Genomic DNA, 22124 nt, shown 5'->3' with positions numbered 1-22124 from the left:
TAGATCCCCGCCCTGCCAGGTGACGCACATGGCGGCAGACCTCTCTTGACCTGCCAGCTGTTCCCCTCAGGAGTGTATTTCACTCGATCTGCTTGATCTGCTCCTCACTCTGTCTCTGGTGAATCCTCTCACTGCCCTTGCACCTCTGGCTTATACCCTATTTCTGTATGCATAAAGAAAAAAATCTTAAAAAAAAAAAACATTAAAAAAATACACTATCAACTTGATTTTGTGTATGGAATAAAAATATAAAAGTATGAACATAAACTTAAAAGAAACTATTCTCTGATAAGATAAATGGAATTGGATTCTAGCTGTAATTGTAAATTTTAGTTAAAAAGAGCAAATATTATAAAATTTAAAAATTTTGAATATTTGAATGGATACATACCTATTTGTTATGTTCTCTTTGATACACTGATATCTAAATATTTCTTAGTTGACATATTTTGAAGAGTTATGATTAAAATATATTGAATATATTTTGAATATGGCTTTCTGATAATTAGAAGATAGAATGGAGATATTGAAATATTAAATTATTGTTAAACTTTCTGGGAGTTTGCGAAAAATCAGCTAATGACAAGTATAGACGTTTATTTGTTAGATTTCAGTTGTTTTTTTTAAACTGTTAAGGTTTATTTATTTATGCATACATTACTGGGGTACAGGTCAGAGATGCAGGGACGGTGAAAGGATTCACCAGAGACAGGGGGGAGCAGAACAGGCTGACTTACGAAGTACATTGCTGAGGGGAGCAGCAGGCGGGTCAGGAGAGGTCTGCTGCTCCATGTGGATCACCTCCAGGGCAGGTGGGGATTGAACTCATGCTGAAGTTATTTTAGCTTCTTAGTGCTGTGCTTTAACCCGCTGCACCACCAGGGAGGGCCCAGATTTCAGTTTTATTCCACTCATCCTACTTACTACTTATATCCATTCTGTCTTTATTGCATCTTTGTGGTAAATTTTGAAACGGAGAGGTCTAAGTCTCTAACTCTGTTTTCCTTTCTCACGTGTAATTGGGTTTTGGGGTCCTTTTAATTTCTGTAATGATTGCCAATTTCTGCTAAAAATCTGTTTGGAATTATGGTAGGGACTATTTTCAGTCTGTAGATAGACATCAGGAACATGGTTTCTGATCCTTGAAGATGGCATACCTATTATGAGTGGAATTTTTAGCTTAATTTCAGTTTCATAATTCCTTATTGCTTGTGAACTGGAATGCATCTAATTTTTTATGTTGATCTGGTATTCTTAAATCTTGCTGAACTCACTTATTATTTCTGATATATTTTTAGTGAATTCCTTTGAAGTTTCAATGTATAAGATCTTGTCATTGTCTTCCTTCCAGCTGGATAACTTTAATTTACATTTTTTATTTAATTGCCTTGGTTAGAAACCCAGGGCAGAGTAGAATAGAAGTAATGAGAATGGGTGTCATTTTGTTCTTCTTCATTTAAGAGGAACACAACCCTTCTCCATTAACTATAATCCTTGTTGCAAGTTTTCCATAATGCCTTATGACCATATTGAACACAATTTCTTCTAATTCTACTCTGTTGAGGATTTTTAAAAAAGATTTATTTATTTACACATACAAGAACTGGGATACAGGTCAGAGGTATGGGGGGTGTGAGAGGATTCACCAGAGACATGGTAGGGAGCAGAACAGGTGGATCGACTGAAATACACTGCTGAAGGGAGCAGCAGGTGAGACAGGAGAGGTCTGCTGCACCATATGGGTTACTGCCCTGGCCAGGGATTGAACTCATGCTGCAGTAATTGTGGATAGCTTCATAGTGCTGTGCTTTAACCCATTATACCACCAGGGAGGGCCTCTGTTGAGGATTTTTTAAATTGTAAGTAGGTTGTGGATATTGTAAATTGCTTGTTTTATCTACATTAATTTGATCATAATACTGTTTTTTTAAAAGGAGAAAAAAGCATCTCTTACTGAAGTAAGGTTGATATATAGAAAGCTATGTATATTTTGTATATATACCTTGGTGAGTTTGGAGATAAATATATATTGGTGAAATCATCACCACAATCTATGTCATCAATCCATCACCTCCAAAATGTTTTCTCCCACCCTCTTTATCATTATATTTCTGATGACAGGAATCATTGCTACTAACTCTTTCAGTAAAATTTTAAGTATCCAATACAGGGTCATTAACTGTAGGCACCATGTAGGTTTCTAGGATTTATTCATTTTGCATAACTGAATCTTAGTCCTTTAGTACATTCCATTAATGTGAGATTTCTTTAATTGTAGGTCTTCAGTTTTTCTTGTGATGCCTGCAAAAAAGTGATATTTAAATTACCTTCCAAACTAGAGGCAGACAGAATGGTCGGCAGAGGTGAGAAATTTCAAAACAATGTTTTTTAAACCAGACATTTAGTTTACCTACACTGCAAAGATGTTATCGAATATTGGCTTTTTGTAATTAGTCTGAGTCTCTTTATAATTAGATGCAATATGAAATCATTTTAAATATGTTTCTGCCCTTTGTAATTGAGTTCTATAGCTGAGTCCGGTGCAAATGCTCTAATTCATGTTTTGTGGACACTTATGTTAAGCACTCAGCATTACAGAAAGAATTATTTGGAGAACATAGTGATTTCACCCTAGATAAGCTGCTGAGAGAATCAGAACATTTCTTTTGGCAGAGTTAGCTGCATCAGAGAACATAACTCAGTGAACCATTCATTCAAAACTGCACTTAATCAGCTATTTGTACCTGGAAACTGTGCCTCAGTGGACTTTCCATGTGGGAAAGTGGGAGGCATAGGAAATGAAAAAAAATATATATATATATAATATATATATATATATATATGTATATATTTACATATGTACCTTGTCCCAGAGATACCAATTTTTTTTGATATAGTGTCCTTCTAGTTAAAATGTCACAATAATTTTTTTTAACAAATTTTACTTCATATTTATATATATTTATTTCCTAGAGAGAGGAAGGAAGGAAAGGTTATAAAGAGAGGTTAGCAGTATTTTCTCTTTGACACCAGACCAGATGTTATCTGCTAAACAGATATTTTATATTTACTTTATTAATTGTTTTTCATGTTAAAAATGTGAAGAGCAAAGCATATCATCACTCCTAAATATGTTCTCTCCTCCTTGACTAAATGTTTCCATGTATGAAAGATTTGGATTAAAGTGAAAAAGTAAACGTGGGTCACACATGAATGTTTTGGGAAATTCTCTCATAAATATCAGTTTACCAGTTTGGTTTTTGTTAAGACAGTTGAATAGAATGGATCTGAGGCTTTTGAGGTAAGTATCAAGACACTTACTTATTTTAGTACTGTTTACTAGACAACAAAATTCTGAGGGAGAGAAGACTGCATATAGAGTGTCAGTGGAGATTCCTGGAAACCTAGAAACACATGAAGAGTTGCGGACCCCGGAGCATTGCGAGATTGGGGGCAGGGTGTCAGGGGAAAGTGCCAGTGTGAAGAATGTAGATACTTCATACTTGACAATGAACCTGACTCAGATACTTTCTCATTCTTTGGACTCATGTACCATCTGGCCGATGGCAGGTGTATTTTATAAGACTCAGACTATATTGCTAAGGAAGACTTTTCTGTTTATTCAGGTTTATGGTGGGAGGGGCATATAACTCAGTTTTACCATGATTGAAACAAGCATATTTCTTTTATAGCAAGATAATTTCCATCAGCCTTTTAAAGGCATAGAAAGGTTTTAAATACCATTTTTAATACAAGTATAGACTAAAAATTATATATTTTAGCTGAAATAAAATTATTATTTTTTAAAAATACATGTAAAGAGACTGGTTAAGAGAGTTGGTAAATGCAAAATGATTGGTTAAATCCATTGCAGTCTTCTAAAGATTGTATCATTGGTTTTCACACTTGTTTTATTTTTGCCTTTGTTTCTACTTTACAACTTTGACATTTTTATTTGCAGTTAATTTGAAAGAGTGCCTAAGTTCTGCAGACCTCCTCCAGTCCAGTGACCCCGATTTCAGAATTCTAGATAATGGGTCAGTTTATACAGCCAATGCTGTCGTGTTGTCTGATGAGAAAAGGTCCTTCACCATATGGCTTTCTGACATGAAGAAACAAACACAGAAAGAGATAACTGTGCTCTTAGAACATCAGAAGAAGGTATCAAAATACATTGACATTTGCAGGCCCTTTTTTCCCTATTCACTAAAATACCTTCATTAAAAATTGCGAAGACACCTGAAGAATGAATAGTCTTTCTCTCCTCTCACACCCTCCCCTCTCTTCTTAATTCTGACTTGAGGTTCAATTTAAATGACATGTCCTCCTTGAAGGATGTTTCCACCTCTAAAGTTTAATTGCTTTTGTGTCTGTATTAGTTTGATTACGCCTCTATTAGCCTTGGGAAGATTTTATTAGTGTAATGATTTGCGATTGCTTGAGAGCACACATCAGTCCCTTCTGACTCAAAGGTATTAAATGTGTGTGTTCATAATAAGAACAGGCATTCCCAGTAAATAAAAGGTTCATGTCAAGGACCACAGGATTGAAATTTCTGAGTGGGTATAAGAGTATGGACGGCAGGATATTGACCTTCATTCAGGAGATTATTTGCTGCCATTCTAGGTAAGGTACCCAGAAGAATGCTAGATGCTAGTGTGAGAGTAGCCACAAAGATGATAAAGTGCTTAGACTGGATTACACTAAGCCATGTTAAGTGTATCATGATAAGTTCATTTAAATGACTATTTAGCGCTGTAATAAATGTTTAATAAAGTCATGTATTACTTCCTTATCAGGAAATGGTCTCCCTTGGAAAACCATGAAATGAAAAGGATATCACTGCAAAGCTAATAGAATGCTTTGCAATGATGAAAATGCCCTACATCTGTAGCATCTGATATGATAGTTTGATATTAATGACTTCTATGCTCTTAGCATATAGTAGTGCAAAAATTTATATTTTATTTGATTCCAACTTAATGAAATTTTAATATCCAAACACAGCTAGTGGCTACCCTATTAGACAGCTCACATAGAATGCTAAGGCATTGAAGGGCATGTACAGGGCTTGAAAAGAAACATATAACTACTCTTTAGAAATTGTTATAGCGAGGATGTCTTTTCTGTATATATTTGGAACACAACAAGACCTAAAGGTACAATATTTTATTACCCTGAACATATGGACAGTGTTAGAAAGGCATACAAAACAAAATTTTCTTCTTGATGAAATCTTTCAGATCTAGGTATGTTCTTTCTTATTCTCTGATGCAAAAGGATCTAATTATTTGGTCTTAAGTTTCTGCATGGAAATTCTTGAAATTGAACTTTGAAGAAGGTATTAGAATTATAAGCTGCCCATTAGTTTATAGCAAATTAGGCTTTGATACTTTTGCTTATTTATTTTTTCTTGCTTTAAATTCAGGTACTGAAGAAAAGACACACTAAAGAAACTGTTCTCAGGCGAACCAAGAGGAGATGGGCACCCATTCCCTGTTCAATGCAAGAGAACTCCTTGGGTCCTTTCCCTTTATTTCTTCAACAAGTAAGCTTTACATCCCTCTGATTAGGAGGGATTTAATTTCAGGAGTCTGTTCTGTTCAGGTTTAATAACTCTTTGAACTTTTATAAATAAATGGACTTGATTGAAGACACTTAAGTGTATATTCAAGTGAGTAAAATAAGAAAAAGCAAATCGTTAAAAATCTAGTAATATGAGGAAGACTTGAAACCGTTAAATGTTCTTTATTAATTTATTCATTCTATTAGCAGCTAGTACTACTACTCTAAGACACTAAGTACTAAAGCTAGACATCAATGTAGTCATAATCTTTGATCCTATGAAGTTTATAAGTCTAGCGAGGACACAGCTAACAAATACTTGCAATCTTGAGTGATGAACATTCTGGTAAAGGTGGGGTGGGCTGATGTGAGGATTCATGGGATGGGAAGTAAGTCCTGAGATGAAATATGGGAAAACAACAGCAAAAGTCTTGGAGGAGGAAACATCTGAGTTACATCCTGAAAGATGGAGAAATGAGATGGAGATAAATGTGGAAGAATTGGGGCCACTGAGGTGAAAGCCAGCTGACTCCTTGGAGGAGATCCCAGCAGCCTGGTCTTTTTTGCAAGAAGACCAGACCCCAGAGAGTCATGTGTGTTCTGCTAGGAAGTTTAATTTTCTTACAAACAATAAGCTTGTAAGTAGGGGCGACCTTAACTTTTCACAAAGATAAAAATGGCATACCTATAATGCAAACAACTGCTGGCATGAGGCTACCATGCTTACCTGTCTCTTTAAGTCTCTGCATTAAGTTTCTGTTACTATGGTTGATGTCAGCTACTAGTGGTGTGACATGCCAGCTCCTTTTTAATGACTTTAGCTAACCTGCCATGTCTTGCACACTTGCTTTTGTTTTGTACAGCTCCAGTCCTGGTTTCTTCTCTGTCCCCATAGTTCTCTGGGTTTCTCAATGGTTTTTTGTTGCCACTTGATCACTCCAAGCTCACCCCTCACTGGGTCCCCTTACACTTCCTGCTCCTTCTACTAGGAGACTTATAACAGTTTCTTTTCATCGCTCATTTTTTTAATTCTTATCTGTTTCCCATCAATGAAACATACTAATTTGGTGTCCCCTTCATAAGTGTATGTGAGGCTTTCTTTGTTTTGCCCCTGCCAACGATGTATATTATTCTTTTCTATCTTTACTAATGGCCAAATAGAAAATCAGGCTTAATTGTTATAGTAAGGTTTTCTTTGGCTACCATATGTATTGAACATTGTTTTCATTAAATTTGAACACTTGAAAAAATATTTTGCCAAATGTTCATTACTGTTTATTGATTTAAGTGCCAAATGTGAATATTTTCTTATTAAAGTCATCTCTTTAAAATAGAAAACTGTAAACACATGAAATGCATTTATAAAAATAGCATTTCAGTTAAAAATATTTACATGTAATTTTCCTTTTAGGTTCAGTCGGATGCAGCACAGAACTATACCATCTTCTACTCAATAAGTGGACGTGGAGTTAACCAAGAACCCTTAAATTTGTTTTTCATAGAAAGAGACACTGGAAATCTGTATTGCACTCGGCCTGTGGATCGTGAAGAATATGCTGTTTTTGATGTAGGAGTTTTATTGCTATAATGACTTCAAATTATTAAATTATGTTTCTTTGGATACTTGATTGCTCTTTCCTGTCTTCTTGCATTTTCTTTTTGGAGGGTATTCTGAAGTCAAAGGAAATAGTATTTTGAAATATTTGGTCAGCTCTTTCACTTCTGTTAGGTAAGTCTGAAATAAAGGCGAGAGGTTTAATTGCATTTGATTATAAATGCCAGTATATTTCTGGGAAGTTGGTTTTACTTATGAGATGCTCTTTCTTTCTCTGATCAGCGTACCTCCGCTAGGGCATGCTCTGCTTTCTCTGACAGAAGGGGTTCTCTTCCCTTTTCTGCTATAACTTTTTTTTTAACTTCTTTCAACATGTATGGTACTCTGATAATTTCTGAGAGCTAGATAAGATACCAAATTGGGTGATCATGCAGAGGTCTGATATGAATGAGTTTACAGTCAATGGGGAATAAATCAGACCGTTTTTAGTAGAATACACTAAATTCTATTGGGATCAAGTGGTCATCCCAATGAACCCCATAGGAAAGAGGGGTTCTTTTCTTTCAAAAGGGCAGAGATACTAAGCAAATGTTAATGGCATCTGCCATGTGACATTGCTTTCAGCTAGAAAACTTTTAGCTCACTGTAGTCACGTGCTGAATAGAAATGCATTCTACTTGACATTACATTGCTTTCGGTTAATTAGCAATGTGAAAATTGGCAAATATGTTTTGCTAGAAAAAGCTCCTACAAATGTGTGATCTGTAAAGTAAAACAATAAAAAGAATAAAGGGATGGGCATTAACAAGACTGGGAAACATTTAGATGTACAGTAGGGTTTTTTCCTACTGTAGTGAGTATTTTTTCTCAATAGAATATTCTAGTTAAGGAGAGAATTAAGACTATCAGCCAGATCTCTATATTTACATTTAATCCCTCAGTCAAATGGAGTGGTCTCTGCCTTTGTTATAATACGGCTTAAGTTTTATTTGACATTAGCCATTTCTGCCAAATAGTGGTTGCTTTTCACACTACTTAAAATCTTTTCTCCCCCTGGCTATTGATGATTAATATTATATTGAAGTGAAATTTTTGAAGTAGTTTATTATAGGAAAGATTTGCAAAGAGGGTAGTAGCTAAAAGATAATATTCTCTCTAGTTTAAACCTTTGATTAATGATGTTTGCACCTATTTTTCTTGCTTTGCAGTTGATTGCCTATGCACTGACTGCTGATGGTTATTCAGCAGATGCACCTCTTCCACTGCCCATCAGAGTGGAGGATGAAAATGACAATCGTCCTATTTTCACAGAAGCAGTTTATAATTTTGAAGTTCCAGAAAGTAGCAGACTTGGTAAGAGAACTTGTAAGGCTAAAATATATTGTTAAGAATATTTGAGTATGCTTTTGGAGACATTGAACTTTTTATACTCAGGGTGAGATCATTCTGAAGTGACACTGGACCAGTATCTCCTTACCAGATACATTTAATTTCCTCAAATTCAATAACTGTACAACTTACAGGATATTTCAGGAGTTTGTAGCTGGTCAATATTCAGGACAAAATATGCAATAAAACTCAAATAAATGCAGGTATTTTATTAGACTTTATGAAAGTGTTTAACAATATTTTTAACTCTTAACACTAGTACTTTTCTACTTCTGATTTAGAATAATACTGATATAACTTTCATGAAGCTTACTATCATATATTCTCCATCCTAAGCACTTACTCCCAAGTGTAGAAGGGTGCTTTATTTTAGTTGGCCCTTCATGTGGTATTCACTGTCTTGTGAGACTTGCAATATGGAAATTAAGCACTCACAGTAAAGTTGAAAGAACATAGACTCACTCATCAAGGGTGACTTCACTCACTTGCCTATCAAAGTTCCTAGTCAGATCCTCACTGCACTATTATATCTGCTATTCCCTTCAATATTTTGCTTTGAAAATTTTATGTCATATATGTTAACCTCTATTATTCACATGGTAAAATTAAAAAATAAAAATCACTGTTTTGGAGTTTAGGAAACCAGGTTTTGATTCAGGATCTGTTATTAATTTACTGTGGGAACTCATGGAAGTTCCTTTGAGTTCTCTGACCTGTAAAATGACTTAATTGCATTAGATGCCCTATAATATTTCTTGTTTCACAAGTCTATGACTCTGTTACAGTTTTCTTTTCTTTTTTCAAAGAGGGGTGGGTGGTTTCAAACTCTTTCTTGCAGATTCTTTATCTTTGGCAGTAATAGAAGAATCAAGGCAAACACTTTGATGCTTAGATCAGTCCAATGTACTTAAAATGTCTCACAACAGTAGATTCAGATTAGTTTAAGGCTGTGATGATCTGAAGTAATTGGTGTGCACTGGGTTTGTCTAAACTCACAAATAGCAACTGGGCAAAGCATACCCAACTATTCTATATATTCTTTCTCAGGCCAGCCTTACATGCAAGGCCATAGGAAGAATGGAGTTAGGGAGCACATGTTCATGGGAATTAGAACACTAGCCATATAGTATGAAAATGCTACCTGTGTACTCTGTTACAGGAAATACTTTGTGTTTATCAAGGCGGTATTTTCACATTCCATATAGATGGTAATTAGTACTAACTGGAGAAAAAGTTGACTTAAATTCTCCTCAAGTATTAAATAGTATGAATACCCTGTCTGAGAATTATATGAGTCCTAAGCTGGTGAGAAAATATCATAAAAGGGAATTGGGAAGTGAAAGTTCAAGTTTACCAATCTATAGAGTTGTACACCAAATTGGTCTTCATTTATGCATTAATCATAAGTTTAATTTAAAGAATCTGATTCTTGTAGACATGATTTTTTTCTCTTAAGGTTTGGTATTGAAGTATATGGAAATGAATGTTCAAATTATTCTTGAGTAACAAATTCAGTTTTTAGTAACTTGCTTCCAGCCAAGTTAAGCATACATTGATTCCTAGCTTCAAAGTGTTTCATATGTTTCATATTGTAAATTTTAAATCATCTTCATCAGAACTATCTAAAGATGAAATCTTCTGGTAAGAAATATGTTTCAAATTAGGTGTCCACTATTTACAATAGGAAAGACATGGAATCAACCCAAATGCCCAAAAGTAGATGACTAGATTAAAAAGATGTGGTACATGTACACATGGAATATTACTCAGCAGTCAAAAAGATAAACTCATGCCTTTTGCAGCAACATGGATGGAGCTGGAAATGATCATGCTTAGTAAAATAAGCCAGAAAGAAAAAGAAAAATTACCAGATTGTTTCACTAATAGCAGGAACATAAAGGGGGAGTTGGTAGGGAAGAAATTATAATAAATGAAAAACAATGAACAACTATATACCAGAGACATTTTATTGGGGTGGAGTGGGGAATGGGATCAGAAATGGGGTAGGAAAGGTGCACGGGATTATGGTGATGGCACACGGATGAATTGGTGGGAAGTCCATAGGGATTACAACCGAGATGAAAAAGGGCATAAAATGAAGAATGATGTAAAAATAAATTTCAAAAATGTACATGCTTCTAAATGTATTTTTTAATTCTGGAAATTAAAATTTTTTTAAACATGTAGGTACGACAGTGGGTGTGGTTTGTGCCACAGACAGAGATGAGCCAGACACCATGCACACACGCCTGAAGTACAGCATCTTGGAGCAAGTACCACGATCACCTGGACTCTTTTCTGTGCATCCCAGCACAGGTGTAATCACCACCGTCTCTCATAATATGGACAGAGAGGTAGCTTGCATACTCTGCACCTATTCACTTACTGAGTGTTGAACCCCCACCCACTTACTGGTATTTACTATACAGTGGATTAGGAGTTTCTAATTTTATTTTATTTAGTCAAAAGAAAATAAGCATTCCTGGCCACTTATTTTTATTAAGATTTATTTATTGGGTGCCACTTGTTTGTTCCAGCTCAGTACAAGCCTACTTCTCATGTAAACAACAGTTGTTTTTGTTTTCATGAGTCCTATCCAGTTATTCCAGACATGGAAAGAATGAGTGAGATAAAGTTGATGGATTATTTAAATATCTATAATACCATTGAAGTGGTAATAATAGCATTATTTCATGTATATTACACTTTATAGTTTAATTCTTTGTGCATCATGTTAACTTCATAATTTCCTTGTTAATCTAGACAGTTGTTAGATCCAGTCGGTAGGGGGCAAACGTGACAGTCAGAAAGATTGGGTTAATCATGTCAAATTAGTGCACCGAATATTGTCATTTTTGTTGTTGTTACCTTATCTATTTTGTCAACTTATATTCAACTCAGAATCATGCTTTGAGTGAGATAGATTAATCAATTTACATGTATAAAATAACTTATTAGAACCTATCTGGTTCCTATTACAACTAAAATAAGTCAAAGGAACAGTGTGAATGGGAGAGAGAAAAAAAGAGGAGATCAATGGGGTTTGATGCTTAAAGCAAACAGAGTGAAGGAGAAATCCCACGAAAAGGAGTCAAAAAATAGAACATCTTTAATTGTAATTTTTATGAGGTTACAATACCTTATGTGAAAAAGCACATAATGGCAATAGTACATGGGAAATTTGGGGAAGACAGAGAGACTGTGTTTTGTATCCGTTGAGTAGCAGATGTATGTGAGAATCCAGCAATTAAATGGTCTTTTCCTCACTTTGTACAGATTGAAAAATGAGACATAGAAAAATTAGTAATTTGAGGTACACAGCTTGTAAAAATACAGGTTGGGGTTTAAACCAGGTCTATTTGCTTGTTCAAAAAATATTGGGATTATTTTGGGAACAATTACAAAGTACATTGTGGGAACATAGAAAGGAAGTGAGGAAATGAACAAGTGAAATAACCAATTTAGCAAAAGAAAAAACATTATCATGGGTCCTGGGACAGTCTGTGGTGGACCATTTCTGGTTGAGAATGGAAGGGAGTGAGTGAAATGAAGACTGAGGAAGAGGTAGGAGGACACAGAAAAGGAAGAAGGGTGAAGAACATAGGGTATGGCTAAAGCATAGCAAGAGAGGGCAGAAATGCAACACAGATGATTGCCATAACTGATGGTCATTTGTCTTCAAGTAACTCCTATGTGCATAAATCAACAGCTAACTTTTTATTCACCAATTCAACAATTGATAAACAATAAACAATCTCCTATTTATTGCTGGCATGTACTATAACATTTCTGTTATTTCTGTTGTGTCTGTTTTTTCTCTTGTGTCTCTGATCCTTTTTTTTTTTTTTTTAAACATTTATTTATTTGTGCATACAGAACTGAGGTACAGGCCAGAGGCTCAGGGGCGGTGAGAGGCTTCACCAGAGACAGAGTGGGGAACAGAACAGGCAGAGCGACGAAGCACACTGCTGAGGGGAGCAGCGGGCGGGTCAGGAGAGGTCTTCCACACCATGTGGTCACCTCCGGGGCAGGCGGGAATCGAACTGATGCAGAAGCGGCTTTAGCTTCTTAGTGCTGTGCTTTAACCCGCTGCACCACCAGGGAGGGCCTCTGATCCTTTTTTTATGTCTGTAGTGTTCTTTGCTTGGTCCTCTTATTCCCAGTGCCTATATGCTGCTGTCCTTATATCCTCCCCTCTTCCTTTAATTTCTCCTAGCTAATTGGATCCCTATCTTAATTTTAACTACCATCTATACACTGATCATTCCCAGATTGGTTTTTCTGGCTGTCATCTGTCTTGTAAAGATGAGACCATTATCCACATGTCTTTTGAGCCTTTCTCCTTAGATTTCTTATAGACTCAAAATTCAGTACATGCAAAAAAAAAAAAAAAAAACAAGAAACAAAACCAAAAAAACCTCATTCTTTTCACTCTTCCTTTACAACCTTGAGGAAATATTAATGTTTTCAGAGAACTATCTTTCCTTCTGTATTTCTTGGTTATTCACCTATTTACTTATCCACTCACCAAAGATAACCTGAACATCATTCTGACTCCCTCTTTCTTTTATAAAGCATTATTAAGTTAGACTCATTCCTGACTCTCAAGTGACTTTTTCTGTCACACTTTCTCTCATCCTCATTACTCAGCTTCAGATTTGAAACACCATCTTAGACTATTTCAGAAACTCTTTAATTGATTTCTTTGACTGCAGTTCAGTTTGCTCTAAATTATGTTCAGACCTTTTCATGAATATTATTTCTAGTGAAGTCAGTTTCTATCAAGCCCCCAAAGACAAACTAAAATAGCAATTGTTAATTATGCTAACTAAAATAACTCAGAATTAGATAAAACCAGATACCAATTGCACATTTGGGGACAAAAATTCCTTAAAGTTTCTCCACTGCCTCTTATTACACTAAATGACTAGTTTTTCTAAAACTCAGATGTTCTCAATTTGTCCTCCCTCGGCCTCCCACAAAGCTTTTATCCATTATCACTCCTTAAAGCATACATCTAAATTCTCCCTACAGCTCTTTGAATTTATCCTCTATCTACCTTTTCAGTGCTTTTCCTATCCATCAAATGCACAAGTGATAAATAAATGATGGATATGCACAGACACAATAATGTACAATTGCAGTTTCATTTGTAAATCTAAACAAATATTTTCAAGACTAATATTGCTTTGTTTTCAGGTTGTAGACAAATACTTACTAATAATGAAAGTGCAAGACATGGATGGTCAGTTTTTTGGACTGATGAGTACATCAACTTGCCTCATATCTGTAAAAGATTCAAATGACAATCCACCCACTTTCAGACAAAGTGCTGTGAGTATGTAGTATTGCAATCCCTCGATATTTGGTCAATTGTCATTTGTTATTTAATTGGAATGGATAAACTGGATAATATGGAGTGTAGCATACTTTGACACATATATGTTTACTTTAGCTGACATAAATGTATTTGTATGAGTAATTTTCATATTATCTTCTACTTGTTAAAGATCAATAACATTAATCTTCATGGTATTTTTTAATGCCAGTAAAAAATCTCTAGGAACAAGTATTTTTGTAGCGCAAGAAACTTTTTTAACTTTCTTTGTAAAAGTTCTTTTTATAAAGTAAATTTTTAATGAATTCTTTCTGTTTCAGTATGAAGTGTCAGTAGAAGAAAATGCATACAATGTGGAAATCTTACGAATACCTATAGATGATAAGGATTTAATGAACACTGCCAACTGGAGAGCCAATTTTACCATTTTAAAGGGCAATGAAAATGGAAATTTCAAAATCAGTACAGACAAAAAATCTAATGAAGGTGTTCTATGTGTTGTAAAGGTACAGTAATAATGAGTAATTGACAACTTGGCAAGTTAACAGTTTTAATTGATGCATTAAGTGATTAATAGTTTAATCAACTTTTGGAAGTTGGAAGGGAATTTGATCTATTTAGTCTACCTGTTCCCACCTAACTCCTGCTTTTCTTGTATAATTTTGTTGGCAGTTATTCGTCACCTAGCTTTTTGCTTGAACCTTCTCAATTACAGGCACTTCCACATCTTCGCTAGCAGCTCGCTTCATTATTTACATCTCTGAGTCCCAGGATTCCTTACCGCTACCATGCCTAAATTATTCTTCTTATAAACCATGTCTTTGGCCTGGTTCAAGACTAATATACAAAACAGGTGTAATAATAATTTTTTGTACATTTGAGAATTACCTTTTCTAGGAATAAATATTCCCACTCCCTTTAAACTAATTGAATTAAAAATTCAAAACAAAGATCCAAGTTCAGATCTGCTAGAGTATCTCTGTGACACTAGTCAGACTTAGTCTGTGACTTAGTCAGAAGGATCCCCCTATGGTCTTCAATTACTTACCATTACTTAGACCATTACTTAGCCTCCCAGAAACTTTATCATCATTATTATTTTTTATCTAAATGGCTTTATCTCACTTAGGGAGGCAAATTTTAAATAGCAGTGGGCAATAGGAATTAGAGTCTTACAGTGAGGTGTAATCTTTACTAAACTTTCTCAAAAGAATAGTCTTAAATAAAAAAGAAAAGCAAAATCAAAGCAGTTGTAATAAAGTAAGAACAAAAAACAAAACAGTGAACAACTATAAACCCGAGATATTGGGGGTGGGGTGGGGGGGACAGGATCTAAACTGGGGTGCGAAGATCACGTGGGACTTTGGTGATGGCACATGGGTGAGATGGTGGTGGGAAGTCCATGGGGGTTACAACTGAGATGGAAACATGCACAAAATGAACAATGAGGTTAAAAAATACATATTTTAAAAATAAATAAAAAAGAATAACCAGTGTTTATATATCAGCAAAGTCAGCTTTGCTTTTTTATATTCTGTATTCAAAGGGTTTTTATCCTCCAAGAAGTTAATCATAAAGATATTTGGACAAAATTTGCAAAACTCTTTGCACTAAAGCAATATTCAGTGACAGTCTCAAAAAGTCAGCTATAGCAACTGGGAGTTTATGTAAGTGGCTCAAAAGTAACTGGATATGCTGCAGAGTGGAAGCTGTTTCCCGAATTCCCACCCATTTCTTGTTCAGCATTTGCCCTGACTCTGCTTGAGCACACCAACACATGGGGTTTGTGTGGTAGTGTTCATTAGCAACAAATAGACAGATATTAATCCTTACACCTCTCATCTCTCCAGTTTCTGAGATGTGTGTAAGAAATAAAGTTTCATAGATTTTTTTTTTTTTCGAGTCAAAGATTTGGAAATTTTCTCGACCACTTATTGAAGTAATGATATGAACATCTCGGTTTACTGATACTTACGTGTAGGAAAAGGCTTTAAACAAAAACTTGAGAATTCAGTTTTGATTTTCTTCTGTATTCAGCCAGTACTTATTTTGACAAATAGAAGGAAAATCAAAGAAAAAGTGCTTCAACATTTCATGCAAGTTAAAACAGGGTTATAAGGGGTTTCAACAGATATGCTATCTAAAAATCTCTAATTATCAAAGGATTGACTCAAAAATTTTTAAATACTGGTGAACCAATGAAATGGGATATAATAGCAAGGGGATTATGATGTGGGAGTTAAATGAAATCAAGTCACACTACTTGACTTCAAACGCCTACACAAAAGAGTATCTTTTAGCCCTGGGAAAATCTGTTTATCTCCTGTTATCTCTATTTTACTGTTATGTAAAATGGGATGATGAGGATAATAGTATCATTAAGCATGTGATTCTCTAACTCCTCTGCATTTTCACTTTGAGAATCTCATTGCATATACAACTGAAGATGCCAAGGAATAATTCTTAAATTGTCAGTAATACAATTTTCATAAAAATTGTGAACACAGCTAAAAGTTTTATTTAGCCCATTAATGAAGGAGCCAGAGAAATAACAAAGCAGATTCCTGAAAAGAAATGAGAATCTGGATGGATTTTGATAAAAGGAAAAGCTCAATAATATCCCTAAATTATATGCATAATAGGATAATTGAAATAAACATTTGGAATATATTTCCTAATTGAAAATAAAGTCATAACTTCTTTTCAGTTATGTTTAAATCAATATCTAATTTTACATGAGCTGTAAAATGTCTGTACCCTAATTATAAAAGCAACAGATTAGACATACTTGTCTTCTCCTACATAGTCAGATGACTTCTTACTTGTACTTTAAGCAAGGTCATAGGAACATTGTTATCCTTCTGTTTTATCTCCTGGTTCAGGATCACTTCTCTTAGTAGGAAAGCCCTGTCAAATTATTACAGGCACTGCTTTTGCATAATTCTATAAATCCACTTGCAGATACTTTGAACCAATTGTTAAAGGTTTAATGATGACTCAGCTTTTATTTTTAGTACAGGCTAAAAGCCAATATTGATGAAATGGGAACACAATATATATAGAACTGTTCAGATGGACAAAAGTTCACTTCCTGTTTGAAATACCAAATATATTTTACCCTCAGGTAAAATATACATGTGCTTTATTTTACAGCCACTGAATTATGAAGAAAATCATAAAGTGATGCTGGAAGTTGGAGTAACCAATGAAGCTCCATTTACTAGAGATGTTGTGCTCAGAACAGCAGCCATGAGCAGAGCCCTGGTCACAGTTCATGTGAAGGATCAGGATGAAGGGCCCGAATGCAGCCCTGCTATCCAGTATATCCGGATTAAAGAAAACTCAGAAATGGGGTCAAAAATCCGCGGCTATAAGGCATATGACCCTGAAACTAAAAACAGCAATGGTTTAAGGTACAAAGAAAAAGAAATCACATGCGAATAATGTATTTGTGATCATTGAGACAGCAGCTTATTTGAATGCATTTTATATTATTAAAGTCTTTTTATTTTTTACTAACAGATACAAAAAACTGCATGACCCTAAAGGGTGGGTTAGCATGGATGAAATTTCAGGGACAATCATAACTTCCAAAATCCTGGACAGGGAGGCTGCGTCTCCCAGAAATGACTTATATAACATTACAGTCCTTGCGATAGACAAAGGTAAAGAAAACGTTTTCTTTTGCTATTTTTTGTAAAGGAAGTGGAGAGAAAAGGATAATTATTCTTGCACAGAATTATTACCTTTGCAAATATATGGAATTCTTTGAAATTTCTTTTTTTCCTATTAGATTGTATTATTTTTTATCATTTTTATCAATTATTTTTTATATTGTTTTACAACACTGGATAAAATTAAGAGCTACAGTATCACACTCTTCGGGTGTATGTGACATACTACACCCACTTCTAAAGCACCCCTATTCTGCCCCATCGTCCTTTCCCCTTTATTTTCTAACCCAACCTCCCTTTTTGGTAACTTCAATTCTGCAGTCAGATTTCTAGGGTTTATTTTGGCTTGTTTTAAGTTACTGTTTTATTTCTATACATTCTATATACAAGTGAAATCACAGAGACTTTATTTTCCTCTTAGCTATCTAACAAGGTGAAACCTCTTGGTCACAAGCTGTCTTCTTAACTTTATATCCCTAGCATGGAACAACCTCGAATGTTCAAAAATCGCTATGTTAAAGGAAAATGATGAAACTTAAGTCTAGGCCTATATGAAATGCTCTCATCAGATTCTTCTAGATATGTTTATATCACTATAAATTGAGAATCTATTTTATTTAGTTTTTACATAGTAACAGGAAAGGTTTATTAGGAAAAGGAGAAAGAAAAGGAGAGGTAGCTAGCTGCATAGTACATGTGGGCAGGAGTGTTGTCTAACTTGAAACTTTAAATGGCCTAGCTGGTAATTAGGTCAATATGATCCAGTAGTTATTTTCCTGCTCTTTAACACCTACCCTGAAAGAAACCTAAGGAAATAGATAGTTTCAAATTTACACATTTATGTTTATTCTTTGGTAATAATTCTACTAAACGTTTTATTAGAAATTGTATCTGATATAATCAACAGCAATGTCCATTTTAGATCGTCTGCAGGTTCCATTTGTCATTTTCATGTACAATTTCCTCTAGGTTTTAGTTTATTTTAAAGGAACGTCATGTATCATAAGTATAATCTAGTTGATTAGTTTTTCTTAAGAAACTACAAAAGACTTTGCAAACAACACTAAATCCTTTTCCTTTCTTTCCAGATAATAGATCATGTACTGGAACACTTGCAGTAAGCATTGAAGATATAAATGATAACGCACCAGAAATACTTCAAAATTATCTAATAATTTGCAAGCCAAAGATGGGGTACACTGACATTTCAGCTTTTGATGCTGATGAGCCCATCCATGGTGCTCCTTTTTATTTCAGTTTGGCAAACTCTTCTCCAGAAATCAACAAAATATGGGCTCTCACCAAAGTTAATGGTACTTAATCAAAAATAATAATTTACATGCTTTGAGAGAACTGAGAATAGATTGACTTGTTTAGTCTCTTGAACTGTAATGCAAAATAGATTCTCATTAACTATTTCAGAAGGTTAACTGTTTATAAATATCATAGAGGGCCTATGCTATAGATTTCATTTAAGAGCAATGATGAAATAAATCATAATTTTCATGAAGGTAAAAAGTATGTTTACCACAAAGAAAAAAAGTCTTTGTTAAAATAATGGGGGCTTATAATTAAGACCAGGTGTTTTGTAATTCCAGGTAGGTAAGAGACAACAGGCCATTTAAATTGTACTGTAAGCAAACTCTGGGAATGAAGAATCTGATTATATGCATTTAGCACTTTAAGGCACTCTAGAAGGAAACGGGAAGTGGTATGGAGCCTTCAGGAAAGTCACCTGTGGATGGTGGTTTCTGGGAGGCTGGGGTATAGGTGCAGCTACATAAGCCATAGTTTATTCTTAATTTGCTACTATGTCACACCGTTCATACAGTGTGTAATCTTTCTCTTCTGCTGAAAGTACCTCCCTCCTATTCCTTTACTTGACAGTAATGCATATTATTTCTAGAGCACCTACTACCCACCAGGCAATGTTGCAGAGCCTGGGGAATGCACATGGAGCTTCAGTAGATAGACAAGACTCCAGCTTAAGGACTCCTGTCCATGAAGTCTTTCTTGAAGTAGGGGTAGCACAATAACTTCCTACCTTTATAAAAACTCCTTTCTTATTATATTATTATCTGTTTATACCTTTCCTCTCTATTACATGAATTTCTCAGAATATTTGTAACCCATTTCTGTAATTTCGGTACTTTAGCTCAGGACGAAAGAGACACTAACAGCTTAATAAGTAGTTATTTGAACAATAATTGATGAAGACATATGTGTAAAAGAAGGAAATACTAGAGGAATAAGTGAATCAGTACAGAGCTTAGTAGGTCTCAGTAAGAAAGCCAAGAGATTGGATGGGAGGAAGAATGGACTCTATTGCTGAAGAGTTTATATCGAGGAGACTGATCCTTGTATAGTAGGTGACAGTGGGTGTGGCCAGGCAGTGCCATGCCTGGTTTATATCCTAAACAGGTGACTTTGGTAATAGGAGGGCATGCTCAGGGCAGAGTTGAGTAGCAAAGAAAAAATCACAGGCTGCTGTGTGTGAATGAATGAGACGTGACAATGACTCAACTGTGTTCTTGAAAGAAGGGAGGGGCTGGAAGGACCCTAACCTTAGATACAATATGGACCCCAGGAGTTTCAGATACATTCAAGAAGTGATTCTGCATCTCTCTGGGAAACTTTAGATAAGAGGTACAACATACCTAAAGTTCTGTGAAATTCGTATAGCTACCACAACGTATTTAGACAAGACTTAGAACTTACAGATGACTTCTGGGTGGTCATTATGCCACTTCATCATTTTACTTGATGCACTGCAAAAATTCAGGAAGTTTGTAATTGCCATTGAAGGTGTGTGACAGTTTTGGTCAGTTGATAATAACATCATTAAATAAGACATCAAGATTTGGGAAATAGTATAGTAGAAAAAAATCTATTGGTATAATATAGATATGTCTGGTTTTGTGTTTTGTTTATACCTAACCTATGTGACTGAGTTTACTTTGAAATGTGAGCCATCAATCTCAAAGAGTCTTTTGTGCTTTGAAGAATTATCTTACCAGTAAAAACAATAGACAAATACCAGAAAGTAAATGGCTAAAATAATATGAATTTAAGACATCCTTTGTGAGAAACTGTTATTGCTAATCTGTTGACTGTCATAAACTGAGTCTATAGAAGTATAAATTTTTGTTTAGTTTGCAGCTCAGGGAATAGATAAAAGAATATTAAATGTTGCTGAAATACTACTGGGCTACTCGAATGCCAAATTATTTCTTTCAGTCTCTTTGAAAAATTTGCAATGGGCAACACATGCACAGTGCTTAAAAGGTTGAAGATAATCTTCCATTTTTATTCACTTATGTGTCAGGTGGTTTTCTCAGAGAAGTATCTTTAACAAAGGAAGGAATAAATGATGATGAGCTAAGGAAGGAATAAGTGATCAAACATATATTCTTTTATTTTCTTTTAGATACAGCTGCCCGACTTACCTACCAGAAAAACGCTAAATTTCAAGAATATGATGTTCCTATTACTGTAAAAGATAGAGAAGGTCAATCTGCTACCAAAACCGTGCGTGTCCATCTGTGTGACTGCACACACCCGAGCCAGTGTCCGGCGGCCTCGAGGAGCGCGGGAGTTGTCCTTGGAAAGTGGGCGATTCTCGCCATTCTGCTGGGCATAGCCTTGCTCTCCAGTAAGTCTGTTCACCTGCAGGAAGCTCGAATGTTTAATGAATATCTGAGCTCAGGAAAAAGTTTGTAAAAACAATTTTGGTCTAACTAGCCATCAGGCATGAGTCCCCTTTTCAGATTCCTGTTGTGTTATTGTCTGAGTTCTGATGGCAGATGTTTTTGTGAGAGAGAGCAAGCTCATTTTGACATAACAGATCTTCTACTTGGACTATATGTTGAAAATTCCTTAGATTGCATCAAATCTGTCAAAGTATACCTTTTATTTCTTGGTCTTCATCCTGGCTGTCTGAGACTTCTGCCAGATGAAAGGACTCTCCAGGTCTCTTTCATTTCATGTCTTCCTACCATTTCAGCCACATGGAGATTTTTACACAGATGGTAAGAGAGCAGCTCTTTCTCTTCCTGGGTCTATCTTTCCAGTTTTGAGTCTGTCCACTTTTTTTCTTGCCAGTTATATAGTTCTGATACCACCATACTGTTTTCCTCTCTTTCCATTTCCATCCAGTCCTCCAACATAGATTAGCTGTTTCCTTTGTTCTGAGCTAGGAGTAGTAGTCAAGATGAAGACTCTGGAACCAGACTGTCTAGGTTTGTTCCCTACTCTGTCATTTACACACCTGTGTGGTCTGGGGCAAGTTAACTGAGTTTCAGTTTCTTCATCTGTAAAAGGATATAATTGTAGTAGCCTACTTTATGAGATAACACTAAAGATTGGTTGAGTTAATTTACTTTAACAGCTTGGAACAGTGCAGGTAATACCTAGTAAGCTAGTAAGTGTTCACTCTTTTTAATCAACTCAACACAGTAAATATATATTGAAGACCTTGTATGATGATATGTATTGTGTCTGGTCCTTCGAATTCATCAATGAACAAAATACACAAAAGTAAGGGGGAAAAACCCAATCTGTGTTGTGAAAGTAAAATAATAAATAGTGCAAATGTTGCAGGAAA

The 22124-nt window shown here is 35.2% G+C and overlaps 1 protein-coding gene across 2 annotated transcripts in view; it reads left to right on the top strand.

Moving 5' to 3' along the window:
• LOC101625016 (desmocollin-3) overlaps positions 1-22124 on the top strand; it is a 36083-nt gene that overhangs the window by 5713 nt on the left and 8246 nt on the right. For both annotated transcript variants that reach the window (XM_004683805.1, XM_004683806.1), the window contains exons 2-13: positions 2279-2363; positions 3962-4161; positions 5429-5548; positions 6977-7132; positions 8329-8473; positions 10697-10863; positions 13709-13843; positions 14168-14353; positions 17001-17260; positions 17370-17512; positions 18610-18834; positions 20949-21173. In XM_004683805.1, coding sequence (XP_004683862.1) covers positions 2279-2363; positions 3962-4161; positions 5429-5548; positions 6977-7132; positions 8329-8473; positions 10697-10863; positions 13709-13843; positions 14168-14353; positions 17001-17260; positions 17370-17512; positions 18610-18834; positions 20949-21173 — 2047 coding nt within the window. The remainder of the gene's footprint in view (positions 1-2278; positions 2364-3961; positions 4162-5428; positions 5549-6976; positions 7133-8328; positions 8474-10696; positions 10864-13708; positions 13844-14167; positions 14354-17000; positions 17261-17369; positions 17513-18609; positions 18835-20948; positions 21174-22124) is intronic.

The sequence above is a fragment of the Condylura cristata genome, unplaced genomic scaffold, assembly GCF_000260355.1.
Source record: "Condylura cristata isolate star-nosed mole 26May11 unplaced genomic scaffold, ConCri1.0 scaffold00016, whole genome shotgun sequence".
NCBI lineage: Eukaryota > Metazoa > Chordata > Mammalia > Eulipotyphla > Talpidae > Condylura > Condylura cristata.
The sequence above is the reverse complement of the archived record's forward strand: the minus strand, read 5'-3'. Positions and strand labels throughout refer to the sequence as shown.